Source organism: Typopeltis vanoorti, chromosome 6, assembly GCF_054136105.1.
Source record: "Typopeltis vanoorti isolate ZY-2024b chromosome 6, IOZ_Tvanoo_1.0, whole genome shotgun sequence".
In the NCBI taxonomy this organism is placed as follows: Eukaryota; Metazoa; Arthropoda; class Arachnida; order Uropygi; family Thelyphonidae; genus Typopeltis; species Typopeltis vanoorti.
The window spans coordinates 120,763,536-120,787,865 of record NC_143554.1 but is presented as its reverse complement, the minus strand read 5'-3'; the positions used below and the strand labels follow the sequence as shown (position 1 = coordinate 120,787,865).

Here is a 24,330-nt window from a genome sequence, read left to right as displayed (position 1 = left end):
AATTGGATGCCATTAAGAATGTGAAAATATGAAATATAGAAACGGATGGATGATTTTAAAAAAAATGGCAAACAAACACCACCAGAATGACTGATCAAAGTAGGGGCTTTCAAAGTATACTGCCTAATTATACTGAAAAATTAATTTCTTTAAAGATTAAAAACTAGGTGAGGCTAAAATTTGTTTAGGATATACACCCTCATCCAAATGATGTGGCCTAATATAGATTAAAGTTTTTCGCGAAAACGAGTTACGGTTATATTCCCGCTTTCATATTTGCTGGAGGACAAGTGGATTGCGATTTGCAGAAGAAGAAGAACACCTCTCGTAGACGTCAGTGCTCTTTAGCATAGAATTCATGTTATGTATAACAGGTAAGTTGTGTTTAATATACAGTGAGTTTAAAAGTTAAAAGTAGTTACACAACACTAATATTTAGCATTTTCAGTTATTTGATCGAACAAGTGTTGTCATTTCATTCTAGATATGTTTTATATGTTTACGTATTCAAATCAAGTATAGGATTAAAGTTGATTAGGAAAACGTTTCGATAATCATGTAAACTCACTTTTTTCTAAATGATAGACTACTTTCCGTCTTTTTTATTTATATTAAAAATAAGGCATTATTAATTACAGAGATGTTCATTCGTTATAACATCATCGAATAAAAATGGGATATTTGAGTGAATATGCAAGAGCGCTGCTAGGAGATTCGCTGGTCACAGGAGTAGCCAAAATATTGGCAACAGAGAATTTAGTGAGGAGAGTCATAAAAATATGCGTTTTGTTTAGTTGCATACTCGGGTTCGTTCTCCAAGCCACTACTTTCTTAACTGTCTATCTGGGTTATCCGTGTTACCTAGATCAAAGAGAGGTTTTCGTTAGAGAGATGGTTTTACCAGCAATCACCATTTGTAATAACAATCCGTAAGTATCTTTCATGTCTAGATAGCATTATAATCAGAATTTTATATTACACAAGCTGGTTATTTTAACTGTGTGTGTGTGTGTGTGTGTGTGTGTGTGTGTGTGTGTGTGTGTGTGTGTGTGTGTGTGTGTGTGTGTGTGTGTGTGTGTGTGTGTGTGTGTGTGTGTGTGTGTGTGTGTGTGTGTGTGTGTGTGTGCGTGCGTGCGCGTGCGATAGAGAAAAAAAGAGAATGGAATTGAAATATAAAATAATAATACACACTATATCCAGATTTGTGTTTTACAGAATGAGTTATCAGCTTACTTCGAATTCTGTATTTCCAATGCATTCCTTGGCCTCTCAATTGCAAGCGATGGTTTGATTAGTTTTGCAGAAATGAGTGGATATGTAATTATTTTTTAGAATGTTAACGGATGAGATAACAATATGTAGCACTGTTTTAAGAGTGCCAATTTAAATCATTACACCAGAAAGATTATATTCCCCTCCTTGATTTGTTCTATTTTAATCCCTATTAAAATAGAACAAGTTTGGACGGAATTATTATATAAGTTAATTCTACTTTTATCCAGCTGTAATTTAACTTGCTTAACTTTTAAGTGATCTTTCACATGAGATGAAAGATCCTTTTCACCCTCAATCCTACCAAACGAGCATTCAAAACTTACCATAGGCATGGATAATTGCGTGTGTTTAGAGATGGGAGATGAATTTCATCATTCGGTGTGAGACCTCCATCCTGCTCATTGGAAGCCTTAAACGAATTGAAAGTTCCACTTTGGGTCACTATAGCTAGATTTCTGGATTATGTAAAAAAATAAATAAAATGCCAATCTATTTTATGCTGTTATGCTATGGATCTTGTAACATTTCGTCGTGCGCATTTATAAAAATAATAATTATAAATATAAAAAGATATGACGCGTTAGGAACACATTCTTATGTATATTTTTCGGACTGTTTGTTTGTCCGTGTGGTTAGCGTATCTACTTCCCATCAACAGGATGGGCTTCAAATCCAGCCCTTCAAATGGATGTTTACGACAGTGTTTAGGTCGGAGATGATTTTCATCGTCCTGTTTGAGACCATCCCCCCTGCTTATTGGAGAACTAAAGTGGCTTGTAAAAGTTTAATTTTTGGTCTGTAGTTCAGCTTTATGGAACAATGTAAAAAATGTAAACAGAACAAAATATGAATTTGATGAAAAATAGAAAACAAAAGCCCTTAGCCCACTCAAGGTACCAAGTGTGCAATAGATTTGCAAATAATTTTTCGTGAGTGGAAGCAACATAAAAAATATTCGTTTATTAAGCTATGAAAGATGGATATATTCTAACAAACTGAAATTGAATTGGCAATGCTTTTTTAAATTATTTATCGCAGGAAATCTTTCGAAATACACGTAGCCTGAATTTCTACTGCATTTTTTATTTAAAAAACAAGATTATATTCACTAAAACCCTTATTCCTTTTAAATTTATAGTCACCAATTTTGAGTAGGTCAGATGCAGCTTCTCTTAACACTTTCATTGCCAAGCTGAAAATTGTAATTTCGTGTGGTAGCCAAATTTTTTTTTATTATTTTATTTAGTTAGCGACGTCCACGCCATAAGGCGTGATCGGCCGTTTGGTGAGAACTCGCATCGCGCGATATCGCGTGATTGGCAATGAACGTGTTAATTTAGAAGTCGATGTTTTGAAACTGCTTTACACTTTGACACACATTCACACATTCGATATTCAGTTGTATTTCCATATCCATGTATTAGGTTCATTTGAGGTTTATGCAACTATTATATATGCAATCTAAAGTTAAATGTATAGTTTCTTTCTTCTTTCTTTTAGTCTGTCAAGACAGTTATACTGCAACAAATATCCAGATCGCTGTGTGACTGGCACGAGTTTATGCGATATGAGCAATGACTTTTATAAGCAACTGTGTTCTGAAGAGTATGCTAACGAACTAGTAAGTAGATATAGAAATTTAATTATTTCAAGCAATTTTAGATATCTTCTCATATACAGGGTGTTCGGAATAAATTTGACAGTTTCGTAAGGAAAAAGAAAATCTTCTTTGTATCTATTAAATTTAATGAATTGACAAAAAAACATTACAGGCAGAGTTAATTACAATACTATCAACAAGATTTACTCAAAATAACCACCATTAGCATCGATCACAGCTTTAATTCTGCTTCGGAACCTCGAACAAGCTGATGCTACAGTCTCCCTGGGAAGGGCCGCAAAAACTGTTTTAATTTTATCCATTAACTGGGCTTTTGTATTACTGGAAGTGCGATTGGTGTCTTTTTCAACTGCGCCCCATACAAAATAATCCATGGGGTTAAGGTCTGGGGAGTTTGGAGGCCAAACATTTGGACTGGTGAAGTCGTAGAAATTTTCAGACAACCATTTTTGACTTTTCCCAGAGGTGTGGCAAGGGGCCGAATCCTGCTGCCATACATACGGCCTACCATTGGCTACCCTTGTTATCCAGGGCTTGACTACAGTTAGCAACTCCACGAACAAAGCCCGAATTCCAATGCCAGGGTTCTTCAACACCTGTTCCTGCAGATTTGCGAGGAATTCTGCTGTACGAACGCAATCAGATCGTCTGCTAGGGATCTTTCTTCTTGCTACATCCTCGTAGTCACCATTGCAAGTCTCTAGTTCATGCCTGATTGTTTTTACTGTATTCAGGGAGCATTGGGCAGCAGTCGTAATATCCTTATTTTGATGGCGGGCACGAATCATCATGATACAAGTTATTCTCTTCCATGATTCAGGTGGGTTCCAGCTATCCATCCTTTCTGACATCTTGTATGTGAATGAAGAAGGGTCCAAACTTTTAAATGAAGAGAAGTGTGTGTTAATACATGTAACTTACGGAAAAATATAATTAATTATAAATATGTCAAATTTATCCCGAACACCCTGTATCTCGATTAGGTTGTTGAAACAAAATCTTAATTAAATAACAGAACAAATTTAAAACTTCACATAGTTTTTTACCTTTTCTCTCCAATATATAAACGAAGTAATCAACGAAGTCATTTTTGTAATACTCGTGTTCTCTTAATGTCTCACCATTCATGGTAACGACATTACATAACGCCTAGATTTTAGAAACAGTGATATCCTACCCATCAGTTAAGTCATCATCTGCCTTATGAATTTGCATTTACGAAAGAAAGAAGAACAAAAAAAAATGAAAGCGCAAAAACACCCCAAAAAACTTGAACCTCCTAATATAGATGACAAGCAATATTTGATTCAAATAATCTCTAGCCATGGATCACTACAACACCAGACGTATTCGAAACCAAACCAACACCATAAAACGTATAACATGTGTACTTAAAAGTGGACATCTAGAATGATGTATCGTTGTTTAGAACAAGTACAACATTACAACAGAAGCAATGGTAGTTTCATGGAAAACCCTAATCTCATCCGTGTGAGACCAACTAACTCATTTTCGGATGAAAAAAAATCTTTAGGAAGTATCTTTCCATCATAGACCGGATTCGAACCCACCTTTTTCCAGAGAAATTGCATTGTAGATACTGACTGATCTACTTAGCATCAGTGAAGATGGAAAGATTAATACCAAATAAAAGAACTAAATTGAACTTCATGTGTTATAATTGTCTAGCATTTGTAGATTTAAAAGTGGATAACGTCTTTTTTACATTCAGATTTTCCAATATTTTCCAATATTACTCAATTGAATTATGTGAGTATACATCCTCCCCCCACACACCTTTTTCTCCTGCATATTAATTACCTACTTTCATTAAATTTAAAGTGTTGTGACCGAGGGCAGTGAACGGAAATCCTCTTCTGAATTTCACAAATGTTCAAGCTTTAAAATCGTCTTTCGCCCATATTATTTTTAAAAAGAAACTATTTGCCATCCTCCTCATTTCTTGTAAAATAAATCTTGTATTACGTAAGCCTCTGAAAATATCCATATTCCATATCTCTAATTAAGATGAGATTTCTCGCCATGTAACTGTCTATAAATTTAGTCTTTATCTGGCATTAATTCACTACATCGACTCTCTTTAGTTCTCATAAAATTATTTCTCACCTATTCTAATACTGTTGTATTCATCACAAAATCACGCAGCCACATAATAACTTTCTAACATTTTGAGGTGCTTTGCAAATTACCGTACAATATTTAATGCACAATACTTGCTCATAAAAGAACTCTGAAAACAGCATCACGAAATACCATTACAGGAATTAAATAAAGGCATACATAAAGATAATTAAATTCAAATATGATTGAATGGGGAATTATCATTGCATAGATAAATAAACAAACCAGGTAGACAGGGATGCCTCCAAGGTGATAATTACATATTTTAAGACAATCCTTAGAAAGTAATTCTAAACCATAAATAATATTAATTTGCATAATACACTAGCTTAACCAACGCTAACATATAAAAATGAAATTTGGACAATGAAAAGTAAAAATATAAGCAGATATTAATAGCAGATAAATGAAATCAACATATCTTATTTGATCATACAAGTAATGATGAAAGACTCAAACCAGTAACCAATGAATGATTGAGCAAATAAAGAAATATAAACAGAGTTGAATGAAGAGGAATGCAAATAGGAAGGCTACTCAGACAAGTTCTTCATTCTAAACAATCAGATCAAAGATGAATTTACGGCATGAGACAACCCTCAGAAGACCAATGTCCTTAAAATTCATGATGAGGATGATAATGAAGAACACATTAACATATCCTTCTTCCTACTTGATATATTATGAATAAGTCGAAGTCCTGCTAATCTTGCTGCCGTTCTCCTGACTTGGAATGATATTACAAAATATATTTTGTTTTATTCAGAACGGTAAAGTGATTGCTTACTGAATTTTAGTAACAGATAACTTTTATCCATTTTGGATTTTAAGGAAAACAATTTCAGAAATTTCTTGTAGGTAATTTTATAGCTTATTAATACGTTTGGTCTTTCTGTGTGTTTTCTTTCAGTTCCCACAATCTGGTTCTTTTACCTACGACGATGTAGAAGAGCTTGGACCACGCTTTGGTGCTGAATCTGTTTGGCTGAAATTTGAGGATAAAGATGAAGTAGAAACCAATATAAGGTAAACCTGTGTTATAATTCTTCTAAGAAGATATATACACATATATCTTCTTAGAAGAATGTATTGTTGAAAATAATAACTTATCATATTCATAAAATTTTTCATAAAGTATTCTCAAAGAAGGTAAAAGATGCACTGATAGTAGGACATAAAAGTTTTCGTTATTGCTAACTTCCTATCGACAATTTTCTTCTCAACTACATAATTACTTCAATAATTCGCTCTTGCTTGGTTTCAGTATTTATATTCTTTATAAGTGAGAGTTTCGTCTTGAATCCTCACTTATCTTTAAATGCTTCACGGAGGATAGTTTTCAAAAAGAATAACAAAAGAGGTTTAGATTTAAAAAAAATAGAAAATTATATAATTGATAATTAGCTAATAGAGAAGACACGGAGCCAGTCTAGAAAGAAATTAGATAAAGCCATTGATACAATCTAGAAAGAAAATAGCGAAAGATATTGACACACAATCTAGAAAGAAAAAAATAAATAACATTACCATGGATAAGGAGATTAATATAGAAAGAAAATAATGTCCACTGAAAGCCAGTTAAGAACTCTTCGACCTCAAGTTCCTTCTGTCACATGATGCTTGTGGAAGTTGCTCACTGCAGCTCAATAAACTCATTGTCCTTCTTTTCATAAGATTTTACTACTACCCATATTGATTGGCAGTAAAATTTGCCTCCATATTCTCTATTTGGTGATGCATGTTTTCACCACTAGCATCCGATCCGCCTTGTTTATATCAAGACCTCACTAAGTCATTAATCTTGTATTTGATTCCACCTCACTCCACATGCCTTCAAATTCACAACCACATGAAATGCTGTTACTAATACTACAATCAGAGTTCTCAACACAAACTCGACTCAAGTCATCCCATACCATTAGCAACACTTCCCCTACTCTCATATTCTATCTATTCTTCCTAAAAATACGATACTCTTTACATTTCATACCAGTCAGTAAGTCTGATTCTGATATTCAGGTCTCACAAATGCGTAAAATCTGAGGTCCCAACATATTGTTCAAGGCTTCAATCTCTTCTCGTTCTTTCTGAAACTTCTTGCATTCGTGTACCAAAATAATAAACAACCTTCACGTTCTTTTGTATACTCTTGTCTGTAGCCTTCGTTGCATAGTTCGACAACTTGCAGTCCTTTTTTCTTCCTATTGAAAATTTTCTTCTCATCTACATAATTACTTTATTACTTCGTTCTTGTATGATTTCAGTATTTATATTCTTTATGAGGAGGAGTTTCTTCTTGAATCTTTACTTATCCTTATATGCTTCGAGGATAGTTTTTCTTCCGTAGTGCCTTTTATATGCAGACATTTTTGTACACACGTTCGATGGATCCAAACAGAAAATCGAAATCGCTCTCTCTTCATAATTTATTTTCCTGATAATGACCATTCCTTTCATCAACGTATTTAAGTAACATTTTGATTATAACATTTATATAAGAGAAGAAAATATATGCATTTCTGTTGTTATATTACTATGCACATGCCTTTTAATATTTCGACCGGTCTATTACGTTGTACTCTTTTATATAACAGTTTTGGTTTAATATTTAAATCCATATTTATAGGAGTTTCTTCGATTATCTTGCTTCTAATTGTGTCGTTTTTCCTTGCCGCGTTTAAAATCTCAACAAAGTGCTATCCCCCACTATCTTTCCAGATTTTGATTTTATGCTTTTATCTATGATTTCCCGGTCATGTTTGATGAGAAATCTTTATTGACCTTCATCAATCTCTTTGTACCCAAACACTGCTTTGTGACGTTATTGTATATTATCCTAATATTTCTATATCCTATCTATGAAGTTTTCTGGCAAAAGAATATGGGATATTCTTTTTTTCTGCTTTCCAGGTGATTTAAAGAATCGATTTCAAAACAGATAATAATGTTTTCCCTTTACTGACTTCATTTTTAAATGAGATATATCGTTTGTCCTTGATTTCCAAGTGATGAACTTGATGGAATCGTTTCTTCTGGATTTTCTTTTTACCATCAAGTGACAGGTAAGCCATTTTATATTCCTTTTTGTTATTCCTTTAGAGAAAGGCTAGAATTCTTTTTTTTTCTTCACAAATTACTACCAGTAAATTACCATACTTATTTTGTTAAGTACCTGTTTCGTTACTTACTGCTCTCAACTTCATTACTTCTTCTTTTATTATATTTGGAAGTCCTTTCCCATACAAGACGTGTGAAACTATCGAAGTTCTTCTGTACGCTTCTGTACTTTTCAGAAAAGATCTCTTTTTATTCAAGATCCTTATCGATTTTAGCTGCACAAATATATACGGAGATTAATTTACTACATCTGGAGTATTAGCTTCTCGTTAAAAATCGACAATTTATGGACTTCCAGTTTATCAAGCTTTGACTTATCTCTTTAATAAATATAAGAGAAATTGATCTTTCATGTCTTTTATGAGACCTTGAAGACGGTGTTTGAGATCTATCTACGAACTCACCCTTTACCAAAGCCTGTCTACCTTGTTTCACTTAGTCTTAAAATATCTATTTCGTGTCGTCCCCTTTGTGTAATAATCTGTCGTGTCTTGCATGATAAGGAAATACTGCTGTTCCTCAATGTTGTAAAGATGTTGAATGTCCTTTGTGGTTAGGTGAACGTAGTGAGTTCCTTAATCTCATGGGTCCTTTCGAGGGGCCTCTTGTATTTCAATCTTTGCATTATCTTCTTTCGATCTTAAATACCAATCATATCTACACCTGAAAACTGTCACCAGAAACTTCGTAAATCGATTACTCAAACACTCTGTCCATAATCAGAAAATAAATAAATATAAAATTAATATTCCTCTTCTTGTTTGTAAGGTGACTTGATAAAGTTATGCATATGTGTAAAATGTAGAAGAATATTCTTTAAAATTTAGCTTTATGATATAATTAATTTCTCACCATTTTTGTCAAGAGTATATAATTCGTATACTGCAATCTTATTTTAAGTTTTGCTTTTCCAATTCTTGCATTCAATTTTCTGCTGCTATCACGTGATGATTTTTCTCTCTCTTGTTATATATTGTTTATTATTTTTATACACTCAGGAACACATACACACACAAATACACACACACACATGCACGCACACACACATACACACACACACATTACGACCCCTAATGCACCATATGAATAAGTTGGAGGATTGCTATTAGATTTTAAACTATGAAAATGGATACGAGGTTGGCTGCAGACATCTGTCTATCTATTTATCTATCTATCTATCTATATATATATAAATGAATCTGCGAAATTTTAAGTACCTAGTGGTGTACCACATGGATCATTTCTCCACATGGACACCACCGTTTCTTAATCACCAAATTAATGATTGCAAAGGATCTAACAGCAGATATTCAGCTGTTCCCTGATAGTGCAAAAGAATGATTTGAACAAGCTATAGCTGTAGGCAAATGATGATGATGATGATGATGATGATGATGGCTGTTAATTCTATGTTCGTAAGTTTAAAGTTGTGCACTTTAGAATAATGAGATTGCCATCTGCATATATTGATGGAGTTAATTTACAAGAATTGATGTGATAGTGATTTTGGAATTGTGGTGGATAGGAAGTTGGATATCAAACGTTACGTAGTTAAAACTATGAACACAACCCAAAAGATAAATGCGATACTGAAACGAAACTTTACTTTTTAACAAACGGACCTTCTCTTTGTAGATGGAATCCAGGTCTTTCCCATCACAGAAAAAATAACACCTGGGTACTATGTTGATACCGATAGAGATGTGTGGCTCGTATAACGTAATATTAATCGATAAATTACAGCTGTTGAGTAGGTTCTTATTTCAGTGATCTAATAAAAGGAGATTATACATCGTAGTTAGAATTTGCATGTCATGGTGGCTCGTCCTATTAATTGTAATGTGCTTTTAAATAATTTCATTCGAATTGATGTTGTTTATACCGCATTGTGCTTGTCTTGTATATTTTATTCAATTCAATAAGCATTGATTATTAGCTTATTACTATTGTTAACTGGAAACGGCTAAAACGATCCTTTTACTGATTTTATGTCGTCGTTTTATTGTATATCAGAAATATCGACTCATAGCAATTCGCCAGGCTAGAAGGTAGTTGATTATACCGTATATTCCGACTGAAAAAAAAAAGTCAACTGCATTAACTTTGCATGTCTTTTCTTTTTCTTTTTCTTTTGTGAGACTCATTTATCGAACTTCTTTCCTTTCTAGCAAATTCATCACAGAACATATTAAGGGTTTTCCTGATTTTCCCAGAAAGTGCATCACTTTATTTTCTGGTCGTAATCTATCACAAGAAGAAATGATTCGCATTCATCTTAAAGCAGGTAAAATTATTTTAATTTATATTATTACTGTTAATGCATATTCATAGAAATGATTGGATAACTGTTAAGAAAATAAATTTAACTGTTTAGAATACGATGAAGGTTATAATATGGCTACTGAACTAAAAGATTTTATATTCACCTTAGCCGACAGTTAAAATTAAACCAACATCCAAATTGAAAAAATTCAAAATCTGAGCTTAAAAAAAAAAAAAAAACCTAAAAATTCTAAATCTCTCTTAAAATATGACTGCATATTGTTTTAAATTGTCGAAGACTGAAAATGGCCGACCGTCCCTCAACTTAGGTCTCCTTCCTATTAAAAATGACCAAAGTTCATATGGCTGAGCACGTTAACAAGCATTTCTAGTTTAATTTTAAACTAGGAAAAGCGATACTCGATATACACTAACGCATAAGGGTTTACTAATGAAAGGCTGCACTAGTAAATAATCTTCTACTGATATCTGCGATGTCCGTAGAACGGCGTGTGTGTGTGTGGGGGGTGGGGATGCTGTAGCAGCATTTCCCGAGTGTAGAATTCTAAAATTTTACGAAAAATTCCAATGACAGCAAACGAAGTGAGACGAATGGGTCGTTGATTTGAAGAGATAAGCAGTTTGACAGTTCATCTAGGATGAGGTCAGAAATCAGAAATTTTCCAAACGACAGATGGGCATGCATCTGCAGTTGTTCAACAGTCAAATGAAAATTGTGTAGGTTCATGCAGCGAACCTTCCTTAGTGAGACAATTAGATTTGTTACACACAACAAACAAGAAAATTTTACAGATGTTGCCTGCGCCTGAGTTTAACGGGTATTATTGTAACGCTTCATGAAGGTTCTCTTGTCCGTTGTGTATAGCAAATCCAATTTTCTCAATGCAAGATATAACGTCCGATATACCTTCTTAGTATAATTGGATGAGAATTTGCTCTGGAATACGCTATGCAGTGTGGAAGAGCGCTTTCACGTTTGATGAACAGTGAACATTCAAAGTCCGCATCTGGACTATAGGCAATCATCGTGCATTTGACCAAGTTCTCTTATATTCGCTAAAAGGTCACCCTATGGGTAGGATCTACGGATATGTTTCTTATTAGGGAGTTTTTATTCGAAGAAATCCATCGAACCGGACATGTGACCTGAACAGTCACATGTCCGGCTCGATAGATTATCGAGACATATTGAATAGTTCGTAATCCCGCAACTGCAGCTAAGAGGTGGTTATTTCATCAACACAATAGTGTTGATGAAAGATGGAGAACTTCACCCACATTTCGCAGAAGATAGAGTAATTAATCGCTCATTTTTCATGAAAGGGCCAGTGTGGCATTGCCAAAATCTCGGCTACTGGTTCGCTCTGCAGATTCCACTGAACAGAGTTACTTTATTATTATTATTATTATTATTATTATTATTATTATTATTATTATTATTATTATTATTATTATTATTATTATTATTATTAAGAGAGACCACCAGGGAGTCAGAGACTCATCCAGGGAGGCCACATACTACACACACACATACACCTGCTATTATACTTATTCTTGAATTCATTCACACTGCTTTCACTCACAACATCCAATGCCAATCCATTCCAATCACGCACCACCCTCTGAGAGAAAAATCTAGCTCTTACACCCTTATTGGAAGCCTTCATTCTCAGCTCCCAAGGATGCCCTCTCGTCCTTTCCCCGCCCTCCATAAATTGAAAAATCCCATCAATTGAAATCCTGTATAACCCTTTCAGCAGTTTGTAAGTCTCAATCATATCGCCCCTCTTTCTCCTATTTGCTAGTGTCTGCAATCTACAAATTCTCAACCTGTCTTCATAATCAGTATTCCACAATCCTGATATCATTTTAACACTCTCCTTTGTACTCTCTCCAATATATCACAATCACATCGGAAACCAGGAGACCAGACCTGCGCACAATAGTCCAAGTGAGGTCTTATCAAGGCCTTGTAAAGAGGCAAAATAGCATCCTTATCTTTACATGTGAATTCGTTTGAGCATTGCAATTATCTTTTGAATTGTATTTGCAATCTTTGCCACATGGTCCCTGAACTTTAACTTCTTACCTATTAACACTCCAACATCCCTAGTCTCATCAGTTTCTTCTAGCCTAATCCCACCAATGTAATACGACATTGGATAGGTAATCATCCCGAAGTGAATGACTTTACATTTACTGACATTGAACTGACACCCATTTTCCAATGGCCACAATTCCAGCTTATTCAAATCATTCTTCAAGGACTGCATATCAGCAGCATTCATGATTACGCTACCTATCTTTGCATCATCAGCAAATAACTGTATGTCGCTTGTCAAATCTTTCCCAATAGCATTAATGTACAGATTGAATAACAGATTCAAGACCAAGCACTGATCCTTGTGGTACACCATTTGTTACCTTAAATCTTACAGACTCAGATCCCCCGTATACTACTCTTTCTATGCTAATGTTGTATAACCGAAACCCATTTTCTCCAATCTAAGCAGCAGTCTGTCATGTTGTATTCTGTCAAAAGCCATAGCAAAATCCAAACGTATCATGGTGTATCCATTCCCCTTGTCTAATTCAATGGTAATATTGTCATAGAATGTGAGCAAGTTGCTAAACCATGACTTTCCCTTAGTAAACCCATGTTGTTCATTGCAAAGTAAAGATTCACTGTCAACCTATTTCTGAATGCGGGCCCTAACTAATTTTTATACAATCTTCACCACCGCTCCTGAGATACTATTTGGTCGATAGTTTGATACATCGATCTTTGCACCACCTTTATGCAATGGAATTACCATATATTCCTTCCATTCCTGCGGAATCTTCCATGTTCTGAGACTCATATTAAATATCCTGGTCAAAGGAATGATCAGTTCAGCTTAACACTCTTTTAGCACACATGCTGATATTCCATCAGTCCCTATTGCTGAATTCTTATTCAGTTTGTGCAACAGCTCTAATACCTCGGCCTCACACACCTACGTTTCTTCATCTAGTGAAGAGATAACAGGGATCTCAATGTTGCCTTCACTAGGTTGATAGCTTTTAACGAAATGGGCACTCATTAACTGAATAACCTCTTCTGCATCAGTAACCATCACTCCATCTGGATTTAGAAGAGTTATTCTTTCATATTCATTCTTTCTTTTACTTGCAGCACATTCGATAGAATTCTTGTGGGGTTGTCTTTCGCACGCGAGCCAGTTTCTTTTCAAAATCCCACTTTGCTTTCCGTACAACAGTTGTGACTATTCTAGCCTGCTGCTTATAACGTTCAAAACGGACGTCATTCTTATGCAAACGGTATACCTTCCGCATCGTCCTTTTCTAACGAATCTCTTGATTAATAAGATTACACATCCATTTGACTCCTACTCTTTTTATTCTTCGAACACTCCGGTACACATTTTGATATCGCATCATTTAAATATTGTTTAAATGCTTCCCATACACACTCGATATCCTTTTCATCCAGCAACCGATTCCATTCCACAGAACTCAGTATACTCCTCAGTTGGTCATAATTTTCTGCTTTGTAGTTTAACATGTAACCTTTTCTGAATGGAAAATTCATAAACTTAGTCACCTCCCAAGTGAGTACCTCATGATCACTGTCACCAACTGGAGGCAGAAGAGTTACGACTTTATAATCTGACATTATAATCAAATCTAGCACTATTTGACCTCGAGTTCCTTCTGTCACATGCTACTTGAGGAAGTTGTCCCGCAAAAGCTCAATAAATGCATTTTCATTCTTCTGATGAGATTCTACTGCAATTAATATTTGGATAATTCAAGTCTCCCATTATGATTACTCTTTTCGCGCTCACCTTTTCTATTTGGTGATGCATTTGTTCATCACCAGCAACCGATCCACCAGGTCTGTAACAACACCCCACTGTGTAATTTGTCTTATTAGATTCCACCTCACACCAGATGGCTTCAAACTCACTACCACGTGAAATATTGTTAGTACTATTACTACATTCATAGGTCTCAACTCTAACTGGATTTAAGTCATCCAATATCATTAGCTGCACGTCGCCTCCTCTCCTATCCACTCTATCCTTCCTAAAAATACTGTACCCATGACACTCGATACCAGTTAATAGGTCTGATTCTGATAGCCAGGTCTCACTAATTCCTACAATCTGAGGTCGCAACATATTGACTAAGGCAACAAACTCTACCCCTTTGTTTCTGATACTCCTAGCATTCGTGTACAGACATAATAATCTACCTTCATGTTCTTTAGTATACCCTTGTTTGCAGTCTGCCTGACCCAGTTGAAAAACTTGCAGATCTCTGTTCTGCTCTAATGCTTTACACATGTAGGCATCTTTGAAAACATATGATTGGTCCGAACCGGACGAAAACAAACCCGAAACCATTACAAAATCCATTCCCATCATTAACACAATTATATACCATTTTTGTTCTTACACTCTCATTCACATCATTCCTCCCTTTATAATTTAGTTTCTCTGACTCTCTGTGTTAGGTCTTATACCAGCTATTAGTTTTTCCAGCCTCCTGATGCCAAACGAATTCAGGTGTAGGCCACCCCTCTTATACAAATCCATCTTCCCTCAATCTCACATCACACATCCAAAAACTCACATCCATTCCTTCTACATTGCTACGCATCGAATCGTTTTCCGTCATAACCCTTCTTTTTGATTCAGTTTTGTCATAGCGAAGAAAATACTAACGATTTTCACTTTCTCACTCTTCACTCTCGCCTCTTCCAGCAACCCTTTCATGTCCTCTCTCATTCTGAACTTATCACCGGTTAAATCGTTCATAAGTACTACAACTACCATTTTGTTTACTTTCTTTTCTGTTTTTGAATTACTCCTGTTATATTTTTAATTTTCGCTCCAGGAAAACTCGTTGTGTTATAACCTTCTCATCTATAGCATATATGTTTTATTATAGAGTCACCATACCAAATAATTTCTTTCTTTTTACTAACAACGTCACTTACCTGATTTTCGTTATTTTTTGACTTACCTATTTCCTTGCTTTGTTGTTTCTTATTTTCCTGTTTATTTTTCTTTTCCCCGCTGTGCTCATTTAAACGTCTCTCAACGTTTTGCAATTCCGGTGTTGTTTCTCTGATGATTTGCTTCAACTTCGCAATTTTGGCGGTTAATTCATTTTCGTTAACCTCCTCCATGTGTACAATTGCTTTGATTTGAAATTCCTGCATGTTGAATCGGTGTATTTTTGGGATGACTCCTTGGCGTATGCACAACAGTACTTCCATTGAAGCTGGACTTATGAACTTCATTTGTACTGTTCTGGTTATTTTCGACAATTTTCAGCTACACAAATTAGTGTAGCTGAGAATGTAACTGATGTAACTCATGTAACTGATATCTCTTGTCTTCAGACCTTGTTGGTCCCTTGTTCTAAACCTCGTGCATCTATACATGCAAAATCTATAAATGCTAAATGAGTTTAAGGTTTGAGTGTAGCTAATCAGAATTTGTTTATATCTCTGTTTCAGAATATCAAACAGTTCTGCATATTAATATATCTCAGTTATCACAAGAGTTCTCCTTCATAACGAAAGCAGGAATTGTAGTAGAGTTTCATTCCCCATATTCCTTGTATAATCTAGATCGACAACCAGAAACTCTACCTACTGGATTATGGCCAAATTTCAGGGTTACAAGAGTGAGTTTGCATGTTATATACAATTAGATCTTTGCATCGTTTTCCGACACTAATTTTAGTTGCTTTTTAAGTAAATAATAATATAAATCAGAAAGTGTAACAACAGTTACAATTTTTTACAGGAAACGAGAAAACTTCTTCCATACCCATATGAAACCAACTGCACTGACTATTTGAGTCTAAGGAAGTTCAGCGGAGATTTCGAACCCTTGACATATGAGGTAATCAGTAATTAAATATTTCACTTTTAAATATCTTTCTTAATTTAAGCTGCACTTAGTGCTAAAATCTTGTTTCTTGAAATTCTATATTTATTTATGATAAATTTAAATTAAATAGTTGGATTAGCAAACCATGATCATCTTCTACAGCACTGGATTAGGAAATAAGATCATCCGTGCGATAAAAATAAATAAATAAATCATCCGAAATTGATATAATTCTGAAAGTTCTGAAATTTCACCCTCCAAGGACACCTAGTATAAAATTACAAAACGCATTTAATTATTCCTTTATTACTTAACCAGTTAAACATACGATTTTTTTCATTTCATGTTCCAGGAATGTCATTCTGCATGTTTAGCTGAGAAGATGCTCGCTGATTCCCAAAGCTGCAAGTTGCCATCTGCCTACAGGCCGTACATTAGCAGACGTGGAAAAAAAAACTGTAAGTTACCATTTCAAACGTTCGAATCGAAATATAAATCAGTTTTTTAGCATATTTTGAGGATCCCATATAATATTTGGCATGAAAATCTCAAATATTATATGTGATTTCCTGCAAAGTGATAAAAATTAAATCCGGTTTTCTTTGTAAAATTGCCAGATCAATTAATTTATATTTTTAGAAACGTAAAAGAAGTAATGAATACGTCTATTAAAATGAATAATGCGCTGGCGAAGAAATTTAACAACCAACTTTTGATGTACAAGAGAAATTATTATTATTATTATTTAAATTACTTTTCTTGTAACTGGTGTCTTTGGCGAATACTTAATAAGTAAAACAACTGAGGTAGTGAAATGTAAGCGGAACTGGATTCGAGGATCTGCGATATGACAATTCAACTCTAACCAGATGTTGTGCAGCTATTGCTCGTGTGTAGATTTAGTAGAAATGAGGGAAATTTATGGATATGATTTCTGGTGAAAAGAGCCCCTGCGAAAAATGATAATGCAGAATTAACTGCTTATAAGATTGTAGCTGGAGTGTTGTTGACACATGAGGTGCCATTTAGCCGATTTTCTTCTTTCATTCGGACCAAGAATTTTTAAAGAGTTTTTAGGTGCACCACCCAAATATAAGAACAACATTCTCCAAACATAGGTGGTCTAGTACACAACTATCATCTGGATAGGTGAAAAGTAACTTTTTGAATCTTCAGCGACATTTCATGAAAACTGACAATGGTACGAATGCTGTGCTTGTGCAATGATCGGTGACGAATAGGTATCCAGAAAGTCCAGGACTTTCTGGACGTTTAAGATGGGCAGTATCAAGAGAAAGGAGAAATAACTAAGATCTGTTTGTGAGAAACAAATAATATTAAATCAAGCAAAACTATGTTTCGGAATCGTTGGAGCCGACCACATTTTATTACTTAATCGAGGGATAGCACGAAGATCAGAATTTGGGACACTAATTCTAGATGATCTTCAAGATGGACTCAGAGATATCAATCTTCTAGATGATCTTTAAGTTTTAGGTGTTTAAGTACAGCACGACTTTTCGTATGAATAAGAGCGAAAATATTACTATCATTAGAAAAACCTGTGTAGTTTTAATTAATCAGAACTGACGTTACTTGACGCCTTATGATCACCCGAATAACTCACAGGGTTTTCGAAGTGTAGCCTTCTTCTATAAGACGTGGTAGTCCTCGAAGATGGTATTTCGTCTGAGAAAGAGTAGGACAACCATAAATATCAACCCATGGAAAGAACTGAATGTTCAGCCTCTTAGATGAAGACTGGGTGCGCTTAGCACTCGGAAAGACAGACGGGCACTCATTTCTCCAACTCCGCTATTTCTAATTCTATCAATTTTTCTATGTTGAACGTTCTTCTCCCCAAATCGTTTTGTGCAACTCGCAATCTGCCTTCCACTTTTTTTTTCACTGCTCAATATCTCATTTCCACAGGTAAACACTGGAAGTATGCGCATATTAAATGCGTATCTTTTGGATCTCCTTGACTTAGTATTCTCTCAGTTATGAGTTCCTTTTCCTGATGTTCTAATTTTATATTAGCTGTTGAGTTCCAATATACTAGCTGACGCCCTATGATTGTAATTACTAATAATCCGACATATTTTATTGGAATGGCTTGTTGTTTTAACTTGATCATTTCCGTTTAATATAAAAGGGAAATAATTTCAGGAATTATCTCAGAATTTCTACAAACACTACAGTAACAGGGAAATGATTACTATAGTACTATTATGGTTATGATCTATTGTAGAGGGGCTCTGATAATCTTGACTTGTTTTCATCGTCGTAAATTTCACTAAAACTTTGAGCGATTAATCATCTTTTTGTAATACTATTAGAACTTGACATTCCCACGAAACTATATTTAGTATATTTTCCATCGTTGAGATATTTTTCTCACAAGTAATTCTCCATTTACATGGAGTGTTAATGTAATTTGAATCGAGATGGTCTATCTAAGTAACTGGATATCTGTGCAGATCCTGTAGTAGGCTCTGCACAGATACCCAGTCTTATTAATGAAATTTATGTATATTTGTTCATTTATTTGTTTATTTTAAATGATTAGTTTAAAATATTAATTTGCATCCGAATACCATAAATACACACACATATATTCGATTTTATTATTATTAGTATTTTCCAATTCCAATGATAATTGATTTGAGAAAAAAAAGAACTTGTTCCAGGGTTCTGTTTTTTTCTGGAATATGGTTTTCTTGCAACTCAGAAAAAAAATCGGCTGTGGAACTCACCTTCTGATAATATATAGTATATAAAAGATGTTCGTATACATTAACGCAGTTGCTGGAATAGACGAAGAGTGCAGATAGTGGTCTCTTCTGCAAAGTCAGGACCGACAGTGTTGAGACTAACGATTTCATCGATTAATGTCTTGCGATTGATTTCTTATTTATTAAGAAAAAAACTTTATAACTTTATAATATGTATAGAGCATGAGCTTGTCCATTTCTATTTGAAATAAGTTTTAGTCTTATGACTAAATTACGTTACTATTTAGGGGCGTAGACAGAAGCAATTCCGACTTTTCATACACCCATTTACGGTTCTCAGAAAATGTTTCTACATTTTTCTAAGATATCAGTTATGACATATTTCTAAGCTACTGCAGGCATACTAAGCAGGGAAATGATGCCACATCGGGCGATCACATTCATTTGCACATTAAAAACGAACAAAATTTTATGTCTACAGTAACATTCATGTTATCAGTCCACAGCCAATTGAATGCAAACAATGTCCGCTAGAATTACAATGCTTTCAATTATTTCTAAGTTAGTATTCATACACTACAGTATCGTCATAATTTTCCAACAACTCAGATATAAAGACATAACAGTACCATCCCCACCCCATTAGACTCGAAGAACTGTGAAAGTTGCGAACTTCAAATTGAAGCTGACATTTTTAAATGAAAAACGAAAACCACTTTAGAAAACGCTATTTTAGATGACAGACATTCTTCTTACATGGTTTTCCTTTAACATGCAGACATGGTTTGCTAAACAAACTATTATTGGTGGCACAACTAGCAATTTCGGAATTTTATTAATTGCCCTTCTTCGTAATATTGTGAACTTTTAACAAAAAAAAATCAATCCAGCATGGAGACCACTTATGGTAGTGCCAATGCTGAGAAGATCTTCTCGGGGATGGGGTGAGCCTGTCACTGAGTGGAACAACGCTGAGTTGGGCGATCTTTCGGGATCGTCTTATTTCTGGAGCCCGCTTCACCTATACAAAGGTTCACACCGTCTGGGTTCACACCTTCTCTCATAATGTAGAACAGTAATACAGCTCCTAGGAGCTGGGTTTCACATTATGGGTAAATACCAAGAACAGTGATCGGAGCAGTGTTGCACTATCCAGGTATTTGTTTACGCTTGGACTCGCCGAACTTTATATAGTTTCTATATTCGGCATGAAACACTCTGAGTTTCTTATTATATATATATATATATATATATATATATATATATATATATATATATATATATATATATATATATATATATATAAGTTAGCAAAGAATAGTTACTAATAATTTCCGTCACTTACTGAAGAGTATGAGACAAATCAATATTTATACATCGATTGTTTTTTTTTTACCGCTAAAGACTGTGACTTTTTTTTAATCGTGTTCAACATAAAAATGCACTGTAAAATGCATAAATTTATATAGTAATACTACGGTATTTACGGGTAGAAACACGTAATTATCATTCCGCTGCGATAGTGTAGTCATCCTTTTGTTTTCAACCATTTTGAAATAAAATGAACTACTTTGCTCTGGTGAAGAGCGAACACAAAAATAAAAGAGACCAAGCATTTTTATTTCTTTTTCTTAAGATATGTAAATGGCAGCTAGTTATAAATAAGTAGTAAGTGAAAGAATACTTTTAATTATTATCAGAGATTCGTCATCTGTAATGAGAATCATCTGATACAACAATCAGAATTAGCAAACAAAACACAATGGCTTTTATGTTTGTTCTTTGTATGCACATATCTGTGACATCTTAGTGCCAAATATATTTGAATATTTATTAACCTAGGCTGTTTATACCAGTAATATCATCAACTGGATAGGGAGGAGTGTGGTTTCATTAATTGTTAGCGAAACATTTTCCTTTTTTTTAATGCAAATCAGCACAGCATGTTAGTTTACTAACATCTCCCAATAAATAATAAACTCTTAAAGAAATTAAGCAGAAAGACAAAAAAATCTCCCAGAAGGAAGGGCTAGTTTCGATAAGAGATATTTACTCTCACTGTTATAGTGATAATCCCTCAAATACTTGACCACAAGTGAACGAAAGCATAAAGCAGCCTGTTTGTGTTAGAAAATGAGACCTGTACTTACAAAATGAGGGTGAGGGATTTGCCTTGTGCTCGATATCGGGAGATCACATTCATTTACACATAAAATATAAACAAACTTGTATGCCTGCAGTAACATCCATGTTATTGCAATCCATAGCCTGTTGAATGCAAATATTATCCGCAAGAATTAAAATGCGACCTCAAGAGTGTTTTATTCATTTTCAGTAGGTCTCGTAGAAATCCGATTTAACGGGAAATCTGTTAGTATCAATATTTTTATATGCATGGACAAAGAAAGAACATCTTTTTGTTTGAAAGGAGAAGGCACTCCGCTTTAAATTTTGTCAGTATAAAGAAAAACTTTAAGCAGTCAGGAAAAACTGTAGTTATTTGTACTTGTATGGCGTGTGACAAGCAGGCAAATCATCCTCATAATTATAAACCAGGGGAAGATGCGAAGGAGCGGGGAAAGTAGCACATGAAAGAGCAGAAGAGGTAGAATATGGATCCAATTTTAATTGCGATTCCAGATAAGGTGAATATGAGGAAATCACTTGGATATATTGGATATATATATATATATATATATATATATCTATATTGGTGTGTGTGTGTGTGTGTGTGTGTGTGTGTGTGTGTGTGTGTGTGTGTGTGTGTGTGTGTGGTTTTACTCCATTTCCCAAGTAAGCAAACAGACAAATAAGTCAAGTTTGCGGCTGCACATATAATGCAAGTCTAGCTGACCCTGCAGGTAGTGCAAGACCAAGGTAACTCATGGTAAAAGTAGAATAAGCTCTGATCACTAATCTTAATATTTACCCATAATGCAAAGCACATCTCCTGGAGGAGATGTATGATGATTTGTATTAAAGGCAAGTGGCCACTACCCAGACCGGTTTCGACATTTATTGAGGTCTCATCAGTGAGAGTCAGGCAAGAAATACCAAGATTTTAGTAATACAGAGCTTATACCCATTTTATACCCAAGGTAAAATACTTTCTACATATATATATATATATATATACACACACACACACATACTTTTACGTTGGTTGGAACCATGCTTCTTGCTTGAAAAATATTTGCCGCAATCATGTGTCTGTATTCTAAATGTAGAGTCCAATTAAGATGGTTTGTCAATGTATAGATAGATCGAAATATTTAGCGTGTGTTGCAATGTGACATCGAAACAGGGCAGCTTCCATGATTAGTGGAATAATATGTGTGATTAAGTGTCGTTAGTGTTGTATGGTTCTTGTGTTCTTTATTATTAGTGTTTGTGTTTTAGTGTTTTTTTACTATAAATGATTTGGTAGAATTAGGTGGTTATTTTGTTTAGTTCATGCTGTGTTTTGGAGAGAGCAGTGTTAATGTCTGTGTGGATTGTTAGTGTTCCTAAATGATCTGCCTATGGATATATTTGAATTTGTGTGACCAAGTTTTGAGTTTAATTTATGCATATGTTTTGACACTGCGAGTGATAAAATTGCTATTTGAAGACTACCGTGCTTTACCTGTATTCAGTGGCAGTGATGTGTACCTATTTTTGTTATTTGAGTTCTGTCTGTAAGATAATTTGTAAATCTAGATATGCAGTGTCCCTCTTATTCAGGCTGAGTGCAGTTTAGCATTTAGCGAGTAGCATTTCATGTTCAAGTGTATCAAAAGCTTTGGTAAGATCAAGGAGTATGGGGATAGCAGAAATGTTTTAAATAAAGAGCTGCTTTAATGAGTTCGTTTGTAATATCCTCTAATAACTCTGTGGTGTTTTAGTTTTCTGCAATCTGTACTGCATTTGGGAGAGGTTGTCATACAATATTTCTGTAAGTAGTTTTGTAGTCTTGGATGTATTACTTTTTCAAGAAGTTTAGAGAATACAGGCAAGTGAGCTATTGTTCTATAGTTGTGAACATAATTTCTTTATCCATGTTTGTAGTTAGTTGTAACTACAGTGGTTTAAGATGTTTGGGAAATAGTGTCAGTGTCGAGTATCATATTCACAAGTTTCAGAATAACAGGATTTAGTTGTTGTTTTTTATTGTATTTTATTGCAATACTCTTAAGGATATCCTAAAATCATCCATGCTTGTCTGCTCCTTCCTGTGTCTTTTGTTGCGTTTCTGTACATTTCTATCAACAGGAAATTGTGGCTGTCATGTAAAGTTATAGGATCACTGATATTAAAATAATATTAATTCAAGAAACTAAATCATTTATGTTGACTAATAGAGGTACACAAAACCGAGTCCACAGGAGGTAAGCTTCGAGCCATCTGAATGTTTATCTTGATCAGTAAATTAATAACTTAGATAACAATAAAAACCTGTAATTTCTGAAAGGTTTCCGATCTGATGAGCGGAAATTAGTACCTCGAAATTTGGAAATTTCCTACTCACAAGTTGGAGATCACAAATTCGTACATAAATAGTAAATTAAAGAGATAAAAATGTCTCACTGGATATGTTATTGTTGATCATATTTCATGCTTATCCGATGACCAAAACCCTTTTCCATCTAGTTAATCTTATACTGTTACTTTTGTTACTTTTAAGGTACTTTAGGCCCTGTGCTATAAGAGCAGCTCGAGGGATAATCACCTCTATTCTGACACCCACCAGTTATTATTATTATTATAAAACCAGTTATTATTGTTCTTTGAAGAGTTGAAAGAAAGCTATACACAGCATTTCTCAATTAACTTGATCAACTTGAAAAATAACTCCGAAAATATCCACGAATATAAAGAGGAAAAGATTGGTGAGAATGCCCGATTCCGTAATCGCCAAATTAACATACCAACAAATAAGTTAATATTGAGTCCAAATATATGAACAAGTGGTTCCAAACCTGAAACGAAGAACTGCTTCCTATAGAAATAAAGAAACATAACCAAGATTTAAAATTGGATAATGCAGTGGATAGAAATAAACAGTCCATAAGAATTACTTATAAGCTACTTATAAATGTTGATACTATTATGAGAGACAACAGATCAGTAAACCTGGATGAAGAGCAAGATTGTGATTACTAATGCGTAATTCATCTAATGTTAATAAGAAATTCAATATCCTATTGTTAACGTGCCCAATTGCATTCTGCTTTAGAAAAGCTCCCACGAATAACGAAATCCAGAAATC

At 34.5% G+C, this 24,330-nt stretch overlaps 1 protein-coding gene across 3 annotated transcripts in view; it reads left to right on the top strand.

The window, feature by feature from the left end:
• Positions 1-24,330, top strand: part of LOC150105876 (uncharacterized) — a 37,313-nt gene that overhangs the window by 6,095 nt on the left and 6,888 nt on the right. For 2 of the 3 annotated variants that reach the window (XR_016548406.1, XM_090393643.1), the window contains exons 2-8: positions 639-929; positions 2,776-2,896; positions 5,949-6,064; positions 10,324-10,439; positions 15,969-16,138; positions 16,261-16,359; positions 16,700-16,805. Coding sequence is in view for 2 of the 3 variants with exons in the window: in XM_090393643.1 (XP_090249769.1) it covers positions 673-929; positions 2,776-2,896; positions 5,949-6,064; positions 10,324-10,439; positions 15,969-16,138; positions 16,261-16,359; positions 16,700-16,805 (985 nt within the window). In the remaining variant the exon portion in view is untranslated. Of the gene's footprint in view, positions 1-333; positions 375-638; positions 930-2,775; positions 2,897-5,948; positions 6,065-10,323; positions 10,440-15,968; positions 16,139-16,260; positions 16,360-16,699; positions 16,806-24,330 lie in introns of those variants that run through there. The other variant, XM_090393644.1, reaches the window with a different exon arrangement.